Genomic DNA, 14446 nt, shown 5'->3' on the forward strand with positions numbered 1-14446 from the left:
TATTGCAAATAAAGGTTGTCTCTAAACGTGGGTGGTTGGCCCAGGCTTGCTAGCAGAGGTTAAAATAGCAATGAAGACAATGCAGCTAAGGTTTGCTGCTTCAGACAGACCCAATGGAAATTCCAGAAAGGACTGCCATCTACTAACTCAACATACACTGTATTTTAACCTAAGTTAGTAATTTACAGCTAAGAAAACACTTTTTTTTCTCCCACCCAGCGTAACAAGAGAGTCATTAGAAAACTTTTATACTGAGTGTGGGCAGGAAGGGGAGGAATGTAAAGAGGAGCTATTGGAGTACAGCTGTACGGCAAGGAGGTCATAGGATGTGCTTGTAGGGCTCTAGGAGGTCATGAGATGTGCTTGGAGGGCTCTTCATTCTACTGTAAAATTTACAGGAATGTGAGACCAGAGTTAAGGTTGGTATTGAACCCTTAGCAGCTGGGTTTTTAAAGTTCCCTAACAATTTGAGCTCTTGGTTGAGGAGCTTGTTCAGGGGGTCTGATATTTTGTTTATCCTATAGAAAATATTCAACAAGAGAGCATCAAATCTTCTGAGATGGCGAGGTAGCTGAGCAAGTGTCACCCTTATGAGGTGGTGGATGTCAGAGGGGTGTCTGGGAATATGCAGAGCCTGAAAGGGGAGAGCAGAGGGACAGAGGCAGCGCTCGCTGAAGGGCAGAGCCAGCACACAGGGCTGGCAAGGAGCCCTTTCCTTTCTGAAGGTCAGCAGTGTGCACACACATTTCACTGAGCTTTCTTTATAACTGGGTCAGCATTTACTCAGCAAATGATTAGAGCAGATGGTGTAATTTAGAATCTATGACAAAACTTTTAATAGATCAGGGCTAACATGATGACAAGGAGCTCTGCGCCGTTCTCCACTCCCGCTCTCTGCTTTGCCTTGGGGTAAAAATCCTGCCTGGGATTGGATTTTCTAGTCTGCACATTCCATCTGAGCGACTCCAACCACTTGTTTGAGCATCCTGTAGGAGGGATCTCCACATTTCTCTGTTCCTGTATGCTCATCCTTGTTTGTTTTAAATATAACAATTAACTGAGCATGACAGGAAGACACCAAACAGGTAAACACAGTCCCTTTGAGGAGCAGGTTTTGAAGGAAAAAGCCACAGTTTGAAGAAAGTAACAAAGGCTGCATTTGTGTATTTTGCTCCATGGAGCTGAAAATATCTAGTAAATTGATCCCGTGGGAGTAATAAATACACATTACTTTATCTTGTACTTCATGTCCTATACCCCTGAGCCTTGATAGAACAACACCACTTAATAGACTTAAAAAAAGAGTAATTACAGTCATTGGTTGTGTGATATTTCAGCCCTTCCAGCCCTGCCTGACCTTCTAATTTAGCTCACCGTGTCTAACTAATGCATTTATATTCATCTTTTATGAAGCATGTGTAGTACAAAATTGACTTTGCAGCCTTTAGCAAGCTGTCTTACCAGGTTTGGGATCTGGTTAGTACAGCGTACTGTATAGCATATGTACATTTACAGCAGAATTCTCCATGCATATGGTTCTGATCTTCTATTACTTTTTATCCTTTTGGAGATAAAATAAAAAAAATTTTTTTCCATTTCATCCTCCCCTCCCCTTTTTTAAAGCTTTTATTCATTGCGGCATTATTTACAGCTAAACATGCAGGCAGGAAGATGCAAGCATTTTTAAAATGATTACCACTAATGTTTCTACTTGTCAGAAGTGCTTAAATTTTCCTGCACTTTGTCTAAAAACTTAGCACTTTTACCTTTTAAGAATTACAAATTTCTAAGATCTTACCAAGCTGATTTACAAACACAGCTGACAGTTTATGATGAATGATGTTGCAAAATGTGCAATATGTTTCTCTGTCATTTCTATGCATGTATATATTAAGAAGAAGATTAAGAAGAGAGAGAACCCCCCTCTGAAAGAAACCCTTGAGTTAGAGAGCACACACACAAATCTCTCTCCTGTGTTTCCTCATAACTTCCCGCTCACTTCACTCATCCAGTGGAGCACAATTGTTCTCTGTGCATTTTCTCCCACCATATGGTATCCTCATTACCATACACTAAGGGTCCATATGGGGAACTTGTGAAGTGAACTGTATTCATTTTAACTGCCAGATGAGCAGCCTTTTGCTTTGCAAGCTTAGCTTAAGTCATCTGCTGTCTTTATGTTGTTATGGCAACACAGCACCAATAAAAAATTCTAATCTACTGTAAGTGTCTGGGATCACAGTATTTTAAATGCTCCCTGTAACTGTCCTCCAAGTGAGGAGCTCGTTCTCTCAGTGGGACAAAGGGTTATTGTCAACTCCAGCAGGTGGCAGTAAAGAAATTGGTTTTTTTTCTTTAACCTTTCTTAAAAATATCTATTTTTCCTTTTCCCCCATATCCCCTCACCTCAGAAAGTCATAGAATTACACAACATGGTCAGTCCTTTACATACCGAGGATTTCTGATGCTCAGGTAGGAATTGCAGGTGATACTTTAAAGTTACAGCTAAAATATTAAACAGAGCAAAGAATGAAACAGTGGTGGCAGCTCATGAGCTTTATTGAGAGATTTAGGCTCAAGTACCTCTTTCACCAGGAGTCTGATGCCTCCATAGCCACACAGCTATGTTCAGTTTTGGAGCTGTTTTCTTGCTTCTAGCTACATTTCCAAACTCCTGGATCAAACACAAAGCTAATTAAGAATATCTTATATTAATGGAAATAGGCAGCAGCATCCTTAAACATAAATCATCTTCACCTCCCCAGGCCACATGATATGTTGCATCTCTGTCTCCCTGTCTGCATCGAAAGTGAACGTTTGTAGTCTCAGTTCATCAGTTCACATTAGCCTCATGCTGAATATTTAAACACAGAACAATTTGAACACACCATGAAGAGAGACAGTGACTGCACTTTCACTTGGAACAGCACGAGCTCATCTAATAATAATTTAGTAAATCAGCCATTTAGTGGCTCAGTTGTACACTGTATTGTGCCAAATAATATTCAGTTCAACTGAATGCTGGTGAAATGGAAATCCAGGCTCCAGTCATGTGGCACTTTTTTTGCTCAATGGAGAGATGAAATGGAAAACCAACCTCCCAACAGACTGTTTGAATGTAGTGATTTATCAAAAATATAGTAGAGTGACAATATAAACAGGATTTGGTTGTATGGGGTACAATCTATTCTAATTAGGTTTTTATTATTGTGGTTTCTCCTGTGCAGATTATTTGATAATTCAGGATTTGCATTTACCTCTTCAGTTTATTTTGTATATGGGCAGAGAGCAGATCTATGTAGTTACAGCCTAGTTTCAATCCTTTAAGGCCCAGTCCTCTGGGGAGCCTGGTGAGCTCTTTATTGCCTTATTCTGAGCCCTGTCCCACAGGGAGCACCGTGCCCCAAGGAGCAATGGGGAAATAGAGCTGCTGCCATGGGTGTTGCTTCATAGCATGAAAGCAATATCAGATTGATTCCTTTTCCCTTTTTAAGGCTATCAAGATTTGTAGGGAGTGGTTATATCTTATACTGACTGAAATAAGTGAAATAAAACAGGTTTTTGTGTGCCCATCCTTGCTTCCTGTGTGCTGACTGTACCTTTTCTGACCTGTATCAGTCTTTAATAAAAGATATTTCCTCACCCTACAAAACTTGCTTTGGTTCTAACCATAGCCCACTGTAATTTCAGCCCAACAGCTACACTTCAAGGCTGTCTCTGATGAAGATGGGGGAGAAGAGAGTGTGTTTTCCTAGAAAGTGTGTTGTGAAGTTTAATTTGCTCCCATTAAAATGGTGCTTTGAGATCTCTGAATGCAGGGCATTGCAGAAGTGTGAAGTAATGTCTATAATCTCACCTAGAGTCTCCATTTCTGGCCTACTTTTAGGTGTTATGTGGTGGTTTACGTGGTGATGTAAAATATGATTGCCGTGTATTTCTCACAACACAGCCCAACTGAGTGGCAGAAAAAGCATCTCCAAACCATCATGATGCCATTTAGCAGAGAGTGCTGGAAGCAATAGGAGCCTCTTGTCGTAATTCTTCTAAGAAATACAGAGCCTCACAATCTCTGCCCAGCTGCTGACGCTGGAAAACTCAAGCATTTTGGTAAAATGAATCAAGCAGTAATGTTTCTTTTATGAGATCCCCTCCCAGGAAGGGAAGGTTTGGCACCATTTGGAGATCAGGCTGGGTGATCCATCATAGCAGAGGCAGCTGTCCTGGAGTGTCTCCCAGGTCACCCGATCGAACCGGTGGCTCTTACAACTGTATTATTGCTCATGGAACAGTAATTGAGGCACCATGGTTAAAAATTACCTGGTCTAATAGGCAGTGAACAATTTGCACTCAATACAATTATAAGCCAAATCATTCATTTCATAACACTTGGACTAATTTATTTGTTGACCTTTTAATATCCATAGCTCTTCAGTAGTATTAACTGCAACTTGGACAAAATCTCTTGTTCATTTTACATTCATTGATTTTTTTTTTCCATTGAGGCAATAACAGTTGTTTGAGTACAACCTTTTCTTTCTGCTGTAAAAGTCAATCATGTAACTTACGGAGATATAACTCAACTGGACTGGAATGTCCTCTAAGTACAATAGCACAATCTCAACCTACTTGTACAGACATGGAAATGCAGTTTGGATTTATTTTAAAGAGTATTTTGGAATACATTTGTGACTACACATAACAAATGATATATTTGCTGCGAAGAGAATGAAAACAAGACCAGAAGCATTTCTAAAGCAGAGCCACATATATTTAACACATTTTTGTTGCTATATTTTGGGCAGTTCAAGATACAGAAATTGTGACATTTGTTGATTTTGTTCTTTAGGATGACCTAAGTGTCTCCACTAATAATGATGGATTCATAATTTTATCTGCTTATAGCATCTTGAAGTCCAAGCATTTGACAGAATAGAGTTGCCCAATTTTTCCAAATGTGAGCTTCAGACAAATGAAATGTGTTTAAAATTTTTATTAATAAACAGGAAATAAATAATACTTATAATTTGATAATCTGGATTTTTTTTCATTATCCAGCTACAAACAAGCATGAGTGCTGAGGTTTTGTTGATCAAAAAAGCTACTGAAATACTGATGTACTCTGAAAAGCCAGTATTTTGAAGCAATTCTATAAAATATATTGGTGTAGTGACAATGGTAATACTTTTCCCTCAACACTGAAAAAGGAGCCCTAGATCATGTAAAATGCTGTGCCTGCTTTTACTTTCTGGAGCTGTACACAGAAATAGAGTGTTACCTCTGTGAAATGTTGGATAAATCTCTTAAATTCATAGTTATTCAACATTTATACTTGCTTTGGATAATTTCAGCTGAATTATAGGACTGTAAATTAAAAATAATAATACAAGAAACAAAATAACTTTTGTTTCTGATAAGGAAGTTGAAGTTTTTTAGAATATCTGATAGGAGCCACTTTGTTGAAGTTGTCCTTCTGAGCCAAAGTCTCTTTGTACAATAAAATACTGTGAGTCTTTTGAGCACATAAAATATGGTTGTTACACATTCGGTATTTTATGCTTCCCTAGAAATTACCACTTGTATCTGCACCTAATCTATGGTCTGTCTTTTCATTTCAATGGGGTCTGAAGTGGTCCTTGGCTGTAATGAGAATGCCCCTTTCAAGAGACTTCTTTTAATTATGCTGATGATAAAATGGAAGTGAGAGCAGTCATTTGTAGGGGTTATGACTGAGCAGTGTTTTAACTGTAATACTAAAACCCACCAACATTATTCCAGTCTCTATTTCAACATTTTTATGCATCCACTCTCAGAACAGAGTGGAATATTATTGTAGGTCAGAATTTCAATGTGTCTTATTTTTCAGTTTCCTCCTGCTATTATAAGTAACCTGAACTCTCAATTTCTAACTGCTTACACTTCCCACCTGAAGCATCCAATCCAGGAAAGTGACAGTTCCACAGATCTTAATGATAGGCTGGGTTTTTTGTTTAGTTTGGTTTGGTTTGTTTAGTGGGTTTTTTTTCTCCTTCATTAACAGAAAGCATAGGTGGGTCTTTAATTTAATGTGATTGAACACTTGGGGTTTTTTTAATAGAAAAGAGCTAATTTGGCATATTTAGATATTTAGATATTTAGATATTTATATAGGTAAATGCATAAGACAAACTGAAAATAAAATGGACAAAACACATATCTACAATTGACACTTCAATTGCTACACATCTCCTCTGATTTACCTCAGCAGGATTTTGGCCATGCATTACCAAGCATATTTCTCTATAGATTTAAATGTGGCCAAGTGAATTAAGCCACCCAATACAGTCTTGTTTGACCTAATGTGCAATCAATTAAAAAGTGTTAGGACTTGACCTGTGTTTGGAAAGTCTTTGTGTATACAAATAATAAAAATAGATATCAGCCTGTCCATTTGCCAAGGAATGTTTTTCACTCTTACAAATACATAATTTGTTGTCCGCATTGTGCCATACACAAAATCACAAGTCACAGGTAATCTTTTTTTAATCCTCAATATTCCAGGGAATTTTTCTAATGGACACAATAATATGATCTATAGAATAAAGCTTCTAAAAGAAGCCTGTGCAGTATCTTTGAATGACAGAATTCAGTGTGCCTGTTAATTTTTCCAAATTCTTTAAAAGTTTACCTAAGTCCAGACCCTTCAAATCATTCAAAACCTTCTCTATGTTCTCCAGCTATCAGATGTCTTTGATGTGGGTCATAACAAACTGTTGTCCCTAAAGGAGATTATTTAAGTCCCAGAGTGATTTTAATTCTGCATATCTGCTCTCCTATACCCACTCTTCTCCCTTTATTTAGAGACCCAACATTAGCAGACAAGTCCAGAACTTTTAGCAACAGAACCTTCCAAATGACTTGTCAGATGCTTCAGTTGATGATAATATGGTTGGAGCATCCAGGCTCTCAAATGGCAGTTTATTCAAAGAGTTATTCCAAACTAACAATATTAATGGTGGTTTATTCCATGCCACCCTGTATCTATATGAAGAACACATGTGTGTTAGCTACTAATTCTGTTGTTGTTTTATGCCCATCATTTATGGAAATGGGACCACTAGCATGAGTGGTGGGGAATAAAAAAGGAGACTGATAATTTTTTTTAGTATTTAACTACACCATATTTCCAGGAGCTTAATAGGTGTAAGATGGGAGACTTGCAAGGACAGACTTTCAGACAGATCATCATAATTTTCTTCCTTCTTTTGTCAGCAGTATTTGCAAAGAAGACTCTTTGGGCAGGGTGTGTTTCCCCCGTATGCATTTATCACCTTTGTGGTTAGGAGGAGTTTTAATCATCGATTCTCAATGTTTATGGCTAAATGCCTGCTCCCATTTGTACTTCAGCATTTGTTCTTTCTGCTGCCTCATAGAGGCTTCCTATATTTTATTTATAAGCTTGGCTCATTGTGGAGCAGGTGGTAAAGTTATGCATGACTGTTTTTAGTGCTGTACATTTAGGCTGTGATTTTCAGTTTGGGTGGAGGCTTATGAGACTACAGTGGCTTGGAAAGACCAAGGTTCTAGCTCCCACTGCAGACATGTTTTCTGGGAAGCTGCCATTGAAATTCAGTGGCAGGAATTCAGTGCATTCCATCCTGTAGGCAGTGGTAAGCTGATGCTTTTTTTTTTCCCCTCAAGTGAGATATGTTGTCTTTCTTTCCCATTTTGCCTTCTTGTCTTTGTGGCATTTATATGGTGTTCACTTCTTTGGTATGGTTCAGTCATAATACATGGAAACCATTCAGTTGTTTGTTTGTTGGAAAAGTTTTCAGCTTGGTGTGAGTACAAATATCTTTCTAGAGAAATGGCCCTGTTATTTTATACTTCCCATTAGGCTGGCACAGTTCCCTCGGTCTTACAGTAAATGGAGGAACTTTACATTTGGAATGGCTTTTATGAGTCTTTATAAAGCTATAATTGCTGAAAATGATACAATAATGCAGTGCTCACTGTTGATGGGGAGAGATGGGAGGTTCTGGACAGCCTGAAGCTCTTGTGTACCAAGCTCAATGTCTGGGATTTTAGATCTTCAGCATTCTTGTAAACGTCTCTCTTGGTTTTGCCTTTACATTTGAAAGAGGTGTTTGCAATTTTATCTTTTAAAATATAATGCATATAAGTGTAAGTTTAAAACTTATTTCTGACCCATGTCCTTAACTATCACATTTATTGTTCCACCAACTGAAAATAGTTGATAGGGATAGTTTGAGCACAGATGACTGTGATTTTGACTGGAAATTTCAGAATGTGACCTTTCCAAGGTGAAGAAGTGAACTGAGTCTGATGCTGAGCATTTTGAGTCTGCAGAGGAGGTTTTTCTTGCAAGTAGCCATGAGAGTAGGAAGTTAGAAGGCAGAGGCAGGAGGTCAGACATAAGAGTCAAGGAAGTATGAATGACATCATCATCCCTAAGTACCCTCTCAGAAGATGAATGAGCTCTCTCTTGTATTACAATGCTAAAGAGCATTAGAAGGTGATATGATATCCAGACAACACATAAGATAAATGCCTCAGAGGATGCTGGAACAGCTTCCCCCCCACGCCCTCCATGAGTTCATAAATCCTGTGGTGGTCTCAATAATACAATATGTGGCTGGTGAGTGTTATATATTGTGGTCAGCTTCTTCTTGACAAAATTCATTTTGGTTTAACGAGTACCTTGAACATTATCTAATTTAGTTACTTAAGCTGAACAACTCAGTGTAACTCTAGATACCCTTTATCTCACCAGACTCACAGTCCTTTTGGGACACAGAGTGGATTTTTTTTTCAAAATTTTCTGAATAAAAAGCAAGCAGATGTTACAAGAAGAAATAGCTCGTCTCCTTTAAAACTAAAAAAATGTGTTTGTCATGATAAGTCTTGACACAAAGTGTTTTCATCTTGATAAAACTTGAAATATAAGTTTCATATTCTAAATGAAATCCTTCTGAAGGGAATACAGGCCTCAACAAAACATGCAGAGGTGCTGGAGTGTTTGAGGTACATTCAGTCAGAAGTGGATTCAGTTTGAATTTCAGTCTTTGTGCTTCAAAAGCTCAGTTACTCCAGTATGCTTTATAATATTTTTTTCTACAGTAGTTTGGGGATATGCAAAGCTGCAGAAAAATTTACTGCTCAGCCCCTCTTTTGGGTATGTAGACACCCCTTAATATCTTCAGGAGGAAGATTTGATCAAAATATTTAATTGTGAGTGTGTTTCAAAAATTAAAAAGTAAAATTCCCTCAGTAGAAAATCAGCTTCAGTTTGGAGTTAAAATGGACTATGGACTTTTGGTGTGCACAGTTCTGATGTGTCATATGTAATTACTAAAGTAATGTTTCCTTTTCTCAATATTTGCTCATTTGTGATTTTTAGAGAAATAAAATTATTCTCATTTGAAACAAAATGCAAAAAAATAAGACCCTGACATAGGTTTAGCTGAATGCTGCTAAGTCGTTAATTCTAAATCAAAAACTGTCAGACTTTTAGCAGTAATAGAAAAGTGGATCTTCCTTGACAAATGCCCCCATAAATTAGATATTAGCTTTAGTCAAACTCTGTCTCTCTCAGGAAATATTTCCACTTGCATATTCAATTGGAAGGACCGTACATGATGCCCACTTACTGCTATGAAAATCTAGGCTTCGGAGATGAAGGCAAAGAAAAATTTCTGTGAACAAAAGAATATCTGGAATAACAGACCTTGAGCTTATGCAGAGATTTCTTTTCATAGAATGTGAGTTTCACTCACTTTTCGCTCTGTCTGTCTGCTGCTCTGTCCACCCCTCTATCTGTTTATCTGTAACCATCTCAGTGGTAATATACAGTATCAATTGGATTTTAAAAGACATAGATCTCTTATACTAGCTGTCCTTTTTTATAATACCTTTTACAAATTTAATCAATGCATTTTAATATACAATATAGTTTAAGTGCAATATACGATAAATATTCAAACTTCATCTTAAACATGCTCTAGCCTTTAAATTGTTAAAACTGCAGTGCCCTTTCAATCTACTTACATAATGTCATAAAATATACATTTCAAGGTAAATGAAGTCAGCTACTTCAATTTAGTCCCTCAAACTGGTAGTAAATGAGAGGTTAACACTATGGTGCCAAACCCATTATTGAGTAAATTTAGCACCTTGGACAGCTCTGTAAAATCTTTATTGCTTTCCTGACCTGCTCGTCATGTTCTGTCTATGTGTTCAGTGGCTCTCAGCTCTGATTGAAAGGCAATATATTAGATCCCCAACACAAACATGCTCGGGGGCTGCTTCACTGTGAGCGTAATGACACGGAGGTGAGAACAATTTTCTGGTCACTGCAATCCAAGCACCTTGCAAGGTCTGCTGCTCTAACTCATAGAGGACTTCGGGGGCTCCTTTGTATGGAGCAGCTTCTGTTGTAATTTAGGCAGAGCTGCAAAAGGATTAAGATGCATTCCGAAAACAAGAAGTTAATATCTTGAGCCTGTTTTTAGCAGCATTTTTGTTGTGTGTTTTTAAAGCTGGTTTTTGTCTATAAAAGTACCATCAGCTCTGGAATAGAAGATACCGCTATTTGACACAGGAGGGTTTTTCTGTAACATCTACTTTGTTTGATTTGAAAATGTCATAAACAAGAAATGCTTTTCTTGTGTGAAAATATTGGTGAGGAAGTATGAAACTCAAATGTACAGACCCTGAGAATGTTGGAAAAAATAGAATCATTGACTAGCTAAGAAAATTGAATGCTACTTGTCACGAATGTTTAAATAAGCCATCATGACAATTAGTTTTATTTACATGCAATATGATATGGCATCAAAGAACTTCCAGTGTTTAAGAACTGAAATATATTTGATATGAGGGAGAGCAGCTGTAAGATTCTATGTAATTACCTCATTTTTTAACATGGTTTTCAATCTCTTTTTAGATGCACTCTAAGGTTTTTAGCTCAGCATTATATAAATAACTATGATTAGTCAGGTAGAGCAGAAATGACTATTTAAACTTTCTTTTTTTTAGTAATTTGGCATAATGACAGCTTAGGCTAACAATATACCAAAGCAGTTTGCGGCCTCTGTATCACATTCTAATTTTCCATCAGTGAAATATATACTGCAAACAATTTCAACTGAAGTGAAATAAATCCTGCTTTGCAAAGTCAAACACCTGTGCAGTAATTTTCTATCTAAAATCATGGAATGATAAAGAGAACATTTTTTCAGTAATGTCTCTGTTCTTCTCTAGTTTGTATCTTCAGTATGAGGCAGACAGGACAGCTCAGTGTTGTGAGGAATGAGGATTGTTTGTACCTGAATGCTGTTTCTCTCTGTCTGTCCATGATTATACTGCTCACTGCTCTGGTCAAAAAACAAGAAAAAAACCACCCCAAATCAGCAATTGCAGCACAAAACCAACCCCAATCTTAAAAATCAAGCAAACAAATGAAACAAACAAAACCCACCAACAGAAAAAGGCTGTAGCAACTTAACTCCTCAGAATCTGTTTCAAGTGTAGTGATTTAAAAATCCATCAATTATGTATTACATCTCACTTCATATGTGGAAAATAATTTAAATGTGTGTTCTGAGACAGGGGTGTGTGCAGCAGAAGGCAAGCCTAAATGTTTACTGGGAGAACAAAAATCCTCCATCTCATTTTTGAATTTAGGACATTATATATGTCATAAGTAGTTACTGCAGTATGACAACTATTTTATGTTATATTATAGAGAATTTAAAATTGAAAAAAATGCTAATATGCATCTAAAAGCTTGTCATTTGAAGAGTTGTTCAAGGATTTTTGAAGAGGTTATGGTGACAGCAAAATGAATGCAATTATATCTCTATTTTCTGATCAGAGTCTACAGTATATGAAAATTGAGCATTACTGTTTCTTTTTGGTATAAAATATGGCTATTGTGTAAAATATTTTAAGTTTAAAAGTTTAACTTTGTAGAAAACTGTAAAATGCTTAGAACTGGTACTATTTTTGTAAGCTTCTTGCAGAAATATGCCATGGTGAATAGCGTCATCTTAGAATATTAGAGCAGTACTTAGGGGCTGGGAACTACAAAAATACATTGTTTTACTCAAAGGATGTTCCTGAGTGGTTTTGATCGGGCATTTGGGAATCTGCTCTGAAAGATGCCATGAAATAATAAAAGGAAAAAAATTCTTCTGGGTTAATTCTGCAATGCATTTTTTTATTTTCTATCAGGATTATAATCAGGATGCTGTAAAATATAAGAACACAGGAAATGATATTGTTTCTTGAATACGAGTAGAAAATATCCTAAGAAATATTAAATTAAAATGAACAAATAAGAAAATGGAGGGAAAAAAATTGCCCAAAATGGAAAACTGAATCTTGGACTGTTTTAAAGTCAGCTGTCCATGCAAGGAATTTTTCCAGGAAACACTGCATGGTCGTGGGCTGTTCTCTCACACACTGCATGTATTTTCCTCTTGGGCATCATTCCATGCATGTGGATCCTGCCCTGATCCCTCTTACCAGGACACAAAGTGGAGAAGCCAAAGGGTTTCATTACAGTAGCACAGGACTGATTGGGTATCCTCTGAATGTGGCCTGCTGGGTAAGGTCACAATTCCTGCAGCATGCAATTAAGAATAAAATAAACACATTGAAGGGATTCATAACATTCTCTGAATGACATTGATTGCAGTAATCTAGTAAATGACCTCGGGATTGTATTCTGCAATAAACCCATGAGTGGTTTATAGTGCAGATGGTAGAGACAATTGAGTGATGTATTTTATTTTGCAGCACCAATGATTCTCACCTTTTGACTTGATTAAGCGTGTGTGTGAATAGGATGAACCAGTGATTTAACACCATTCAGTGGTTGCTGAGAGTTGTTACAATTAAGGTTTACCTGGTGGGAGGAAAAAAAAGGAAAAAACCACTAGAAAACACAGTGCACCTAATAGAAGAGAATATTTGTTTTCCCCACAAGGAGTTTATTGAACTCAGCAGAATGCTTCTGTTTTTATATTGACAGGAAGTAATACTTAAGAGGGCTGCTGATTTAGTAGAAGCACTCTATGGTATGCCACATAATAACCAGGTAAATGCATTCCACTTCAGCAATTCTATATCATGGCTATTTCTTTTATGTATAGATAGATGAGAGGCTAAAGGGATATGATGCTACAATGGGAGACAAGAATAAATGTACAGGGCAATGCCATATCTGGAATGGGGTTTAGTTTGCTTGTTTTCTTTTTTAAAGGGTGTGAATTTAGTGTTTGTACAAACACCATGGAGGCCTCTGCCCACTTTCACCAGATCCTATATAACATTTGCAATGTTGTACATTATGTCTTGCCACCAGTGACTTCTGCCACTTTCCCTAAAGAGAGCTCTAAGGTGGAGCAAGTCCAGGCTCCAGCCCCATCCTGCCAGTTGGTCTTTTTATACAAAATGTGGCCACTGGGACTGGGACTTCCAACTCTCTTAGCCCAGATGTCAGGATTTAACAGGGAGATCCTGTAAGCATGAGCTCTCTGTCAGCCAGCTGGTTTAGAAAGAAAAGCATCTTCTGGCCATTGGAAAGGGAACTGTTTCATTTGAGTCTGAAAGAAGAGGTTTGTCAGAGTCTCTTTGGTAACTCGTGCATGTTTTTTTCCTTGCCCTGCAGGAGATAATCCTGAAGAGAGCTGCAGACATCGCCGAAGCGCTCTACAGCGTCCCCCGCAACCACAACCAGCTCCCCGCCCTCGCCAACACCTCCGTGCACGCGGGAATGATGGGTGTCAACTCCTTCAGCGGCCAGCTCGCCGTCAATGTCTCTGAGGCCTCCCAAGCCACCAACCAGGGTCAGCACGAGCCTCATCTTCCTCTCTCCATGGACCTTTTCTGAGAGAAGGCAGAGGGAGGGCTGGGCAGTGGCAGAGGGGTGGCTCAGGACTGGGAGCAGGGCTGGGCAGCCCATCCCAGACCCTTGGAATGGTGCAAGATGGGGCTGCCCTAACTCAGGAAAAGCACTTCTGCATGTCTCTAAATAGCTTCTCATTCTGCCCAGAGTAACACTTGTATTTGTGTTTAAATCCCACTAATTTTAATCAGCTTCAGCATGTACTTAACATTAAGTACTTGCTTACGTATTTCCCTGAGCATGGATCTCTCAGTCTGGGCCTTTTGTAGCACTTCTTTAAAACATGAAGTTGTCCCTTGAATGTTTTTTATTTAATTTGGCTTTTTTTTCAAGAGTTAGAGTATTGGAACTGTGTTTTTTTCAGTTTGAGACTTCCATAAATTTTACGACTAGCAAAGAATACACATATTTAAAAAGACATTTTCACAGCTTTTCCAGTTTTTAAAATAAAGCGGTTTTCACTTTGTATAAAATCAGTATTGGTTTAAAATAAAAGTTAAAAATAAAAAATAGGTGAAGAACATTTTTGTAGAAGCC

General features: G+C 37.8%; 1 protein-coding gene across 2 annotated transcripts in view; it reads left to right on the forward strand.

The window, feature by feature from the left end:
• Positions 1 to 14446, forward strand: part of EBF1 (EBF transcription factor 1) — a 261576-nt gene that overhangs the window by 239170 nt on the left and 7960 nt on the right. For both annotated transcript variants that reach the window (XM_054287810.1, XM_054287811.1), the window contains exons 12-13: positions 13034 to 13099; positions 13673 to 13850. In XM_054287810.1, coding sequence (XP_054143785.1) covers positions 13034 to 13099; positions 13673 to 13850 — 244 coding nt within the window. The remainder of the gene's footprint in view (positions 1 to 13033; positions 13100 to 13672; positions 13851 to 14446) is intronic.

This window comes from Melozone crissalis, unplaced genomic scaffold (assembly GCF_028551555.1).
Source record: "Melozone crissalis strain CALT ecotype California unplaced genomic scaffold, PUWL_Pcris_2 ptg000061l_1, whole genome shotgun sequence".
Classification (NCBI taxonomy): Eukaryota; Metazoa; Chordata; class Aves; order Passeriformes; family Passerellidae; genus Melozone; species Melozone crissalis.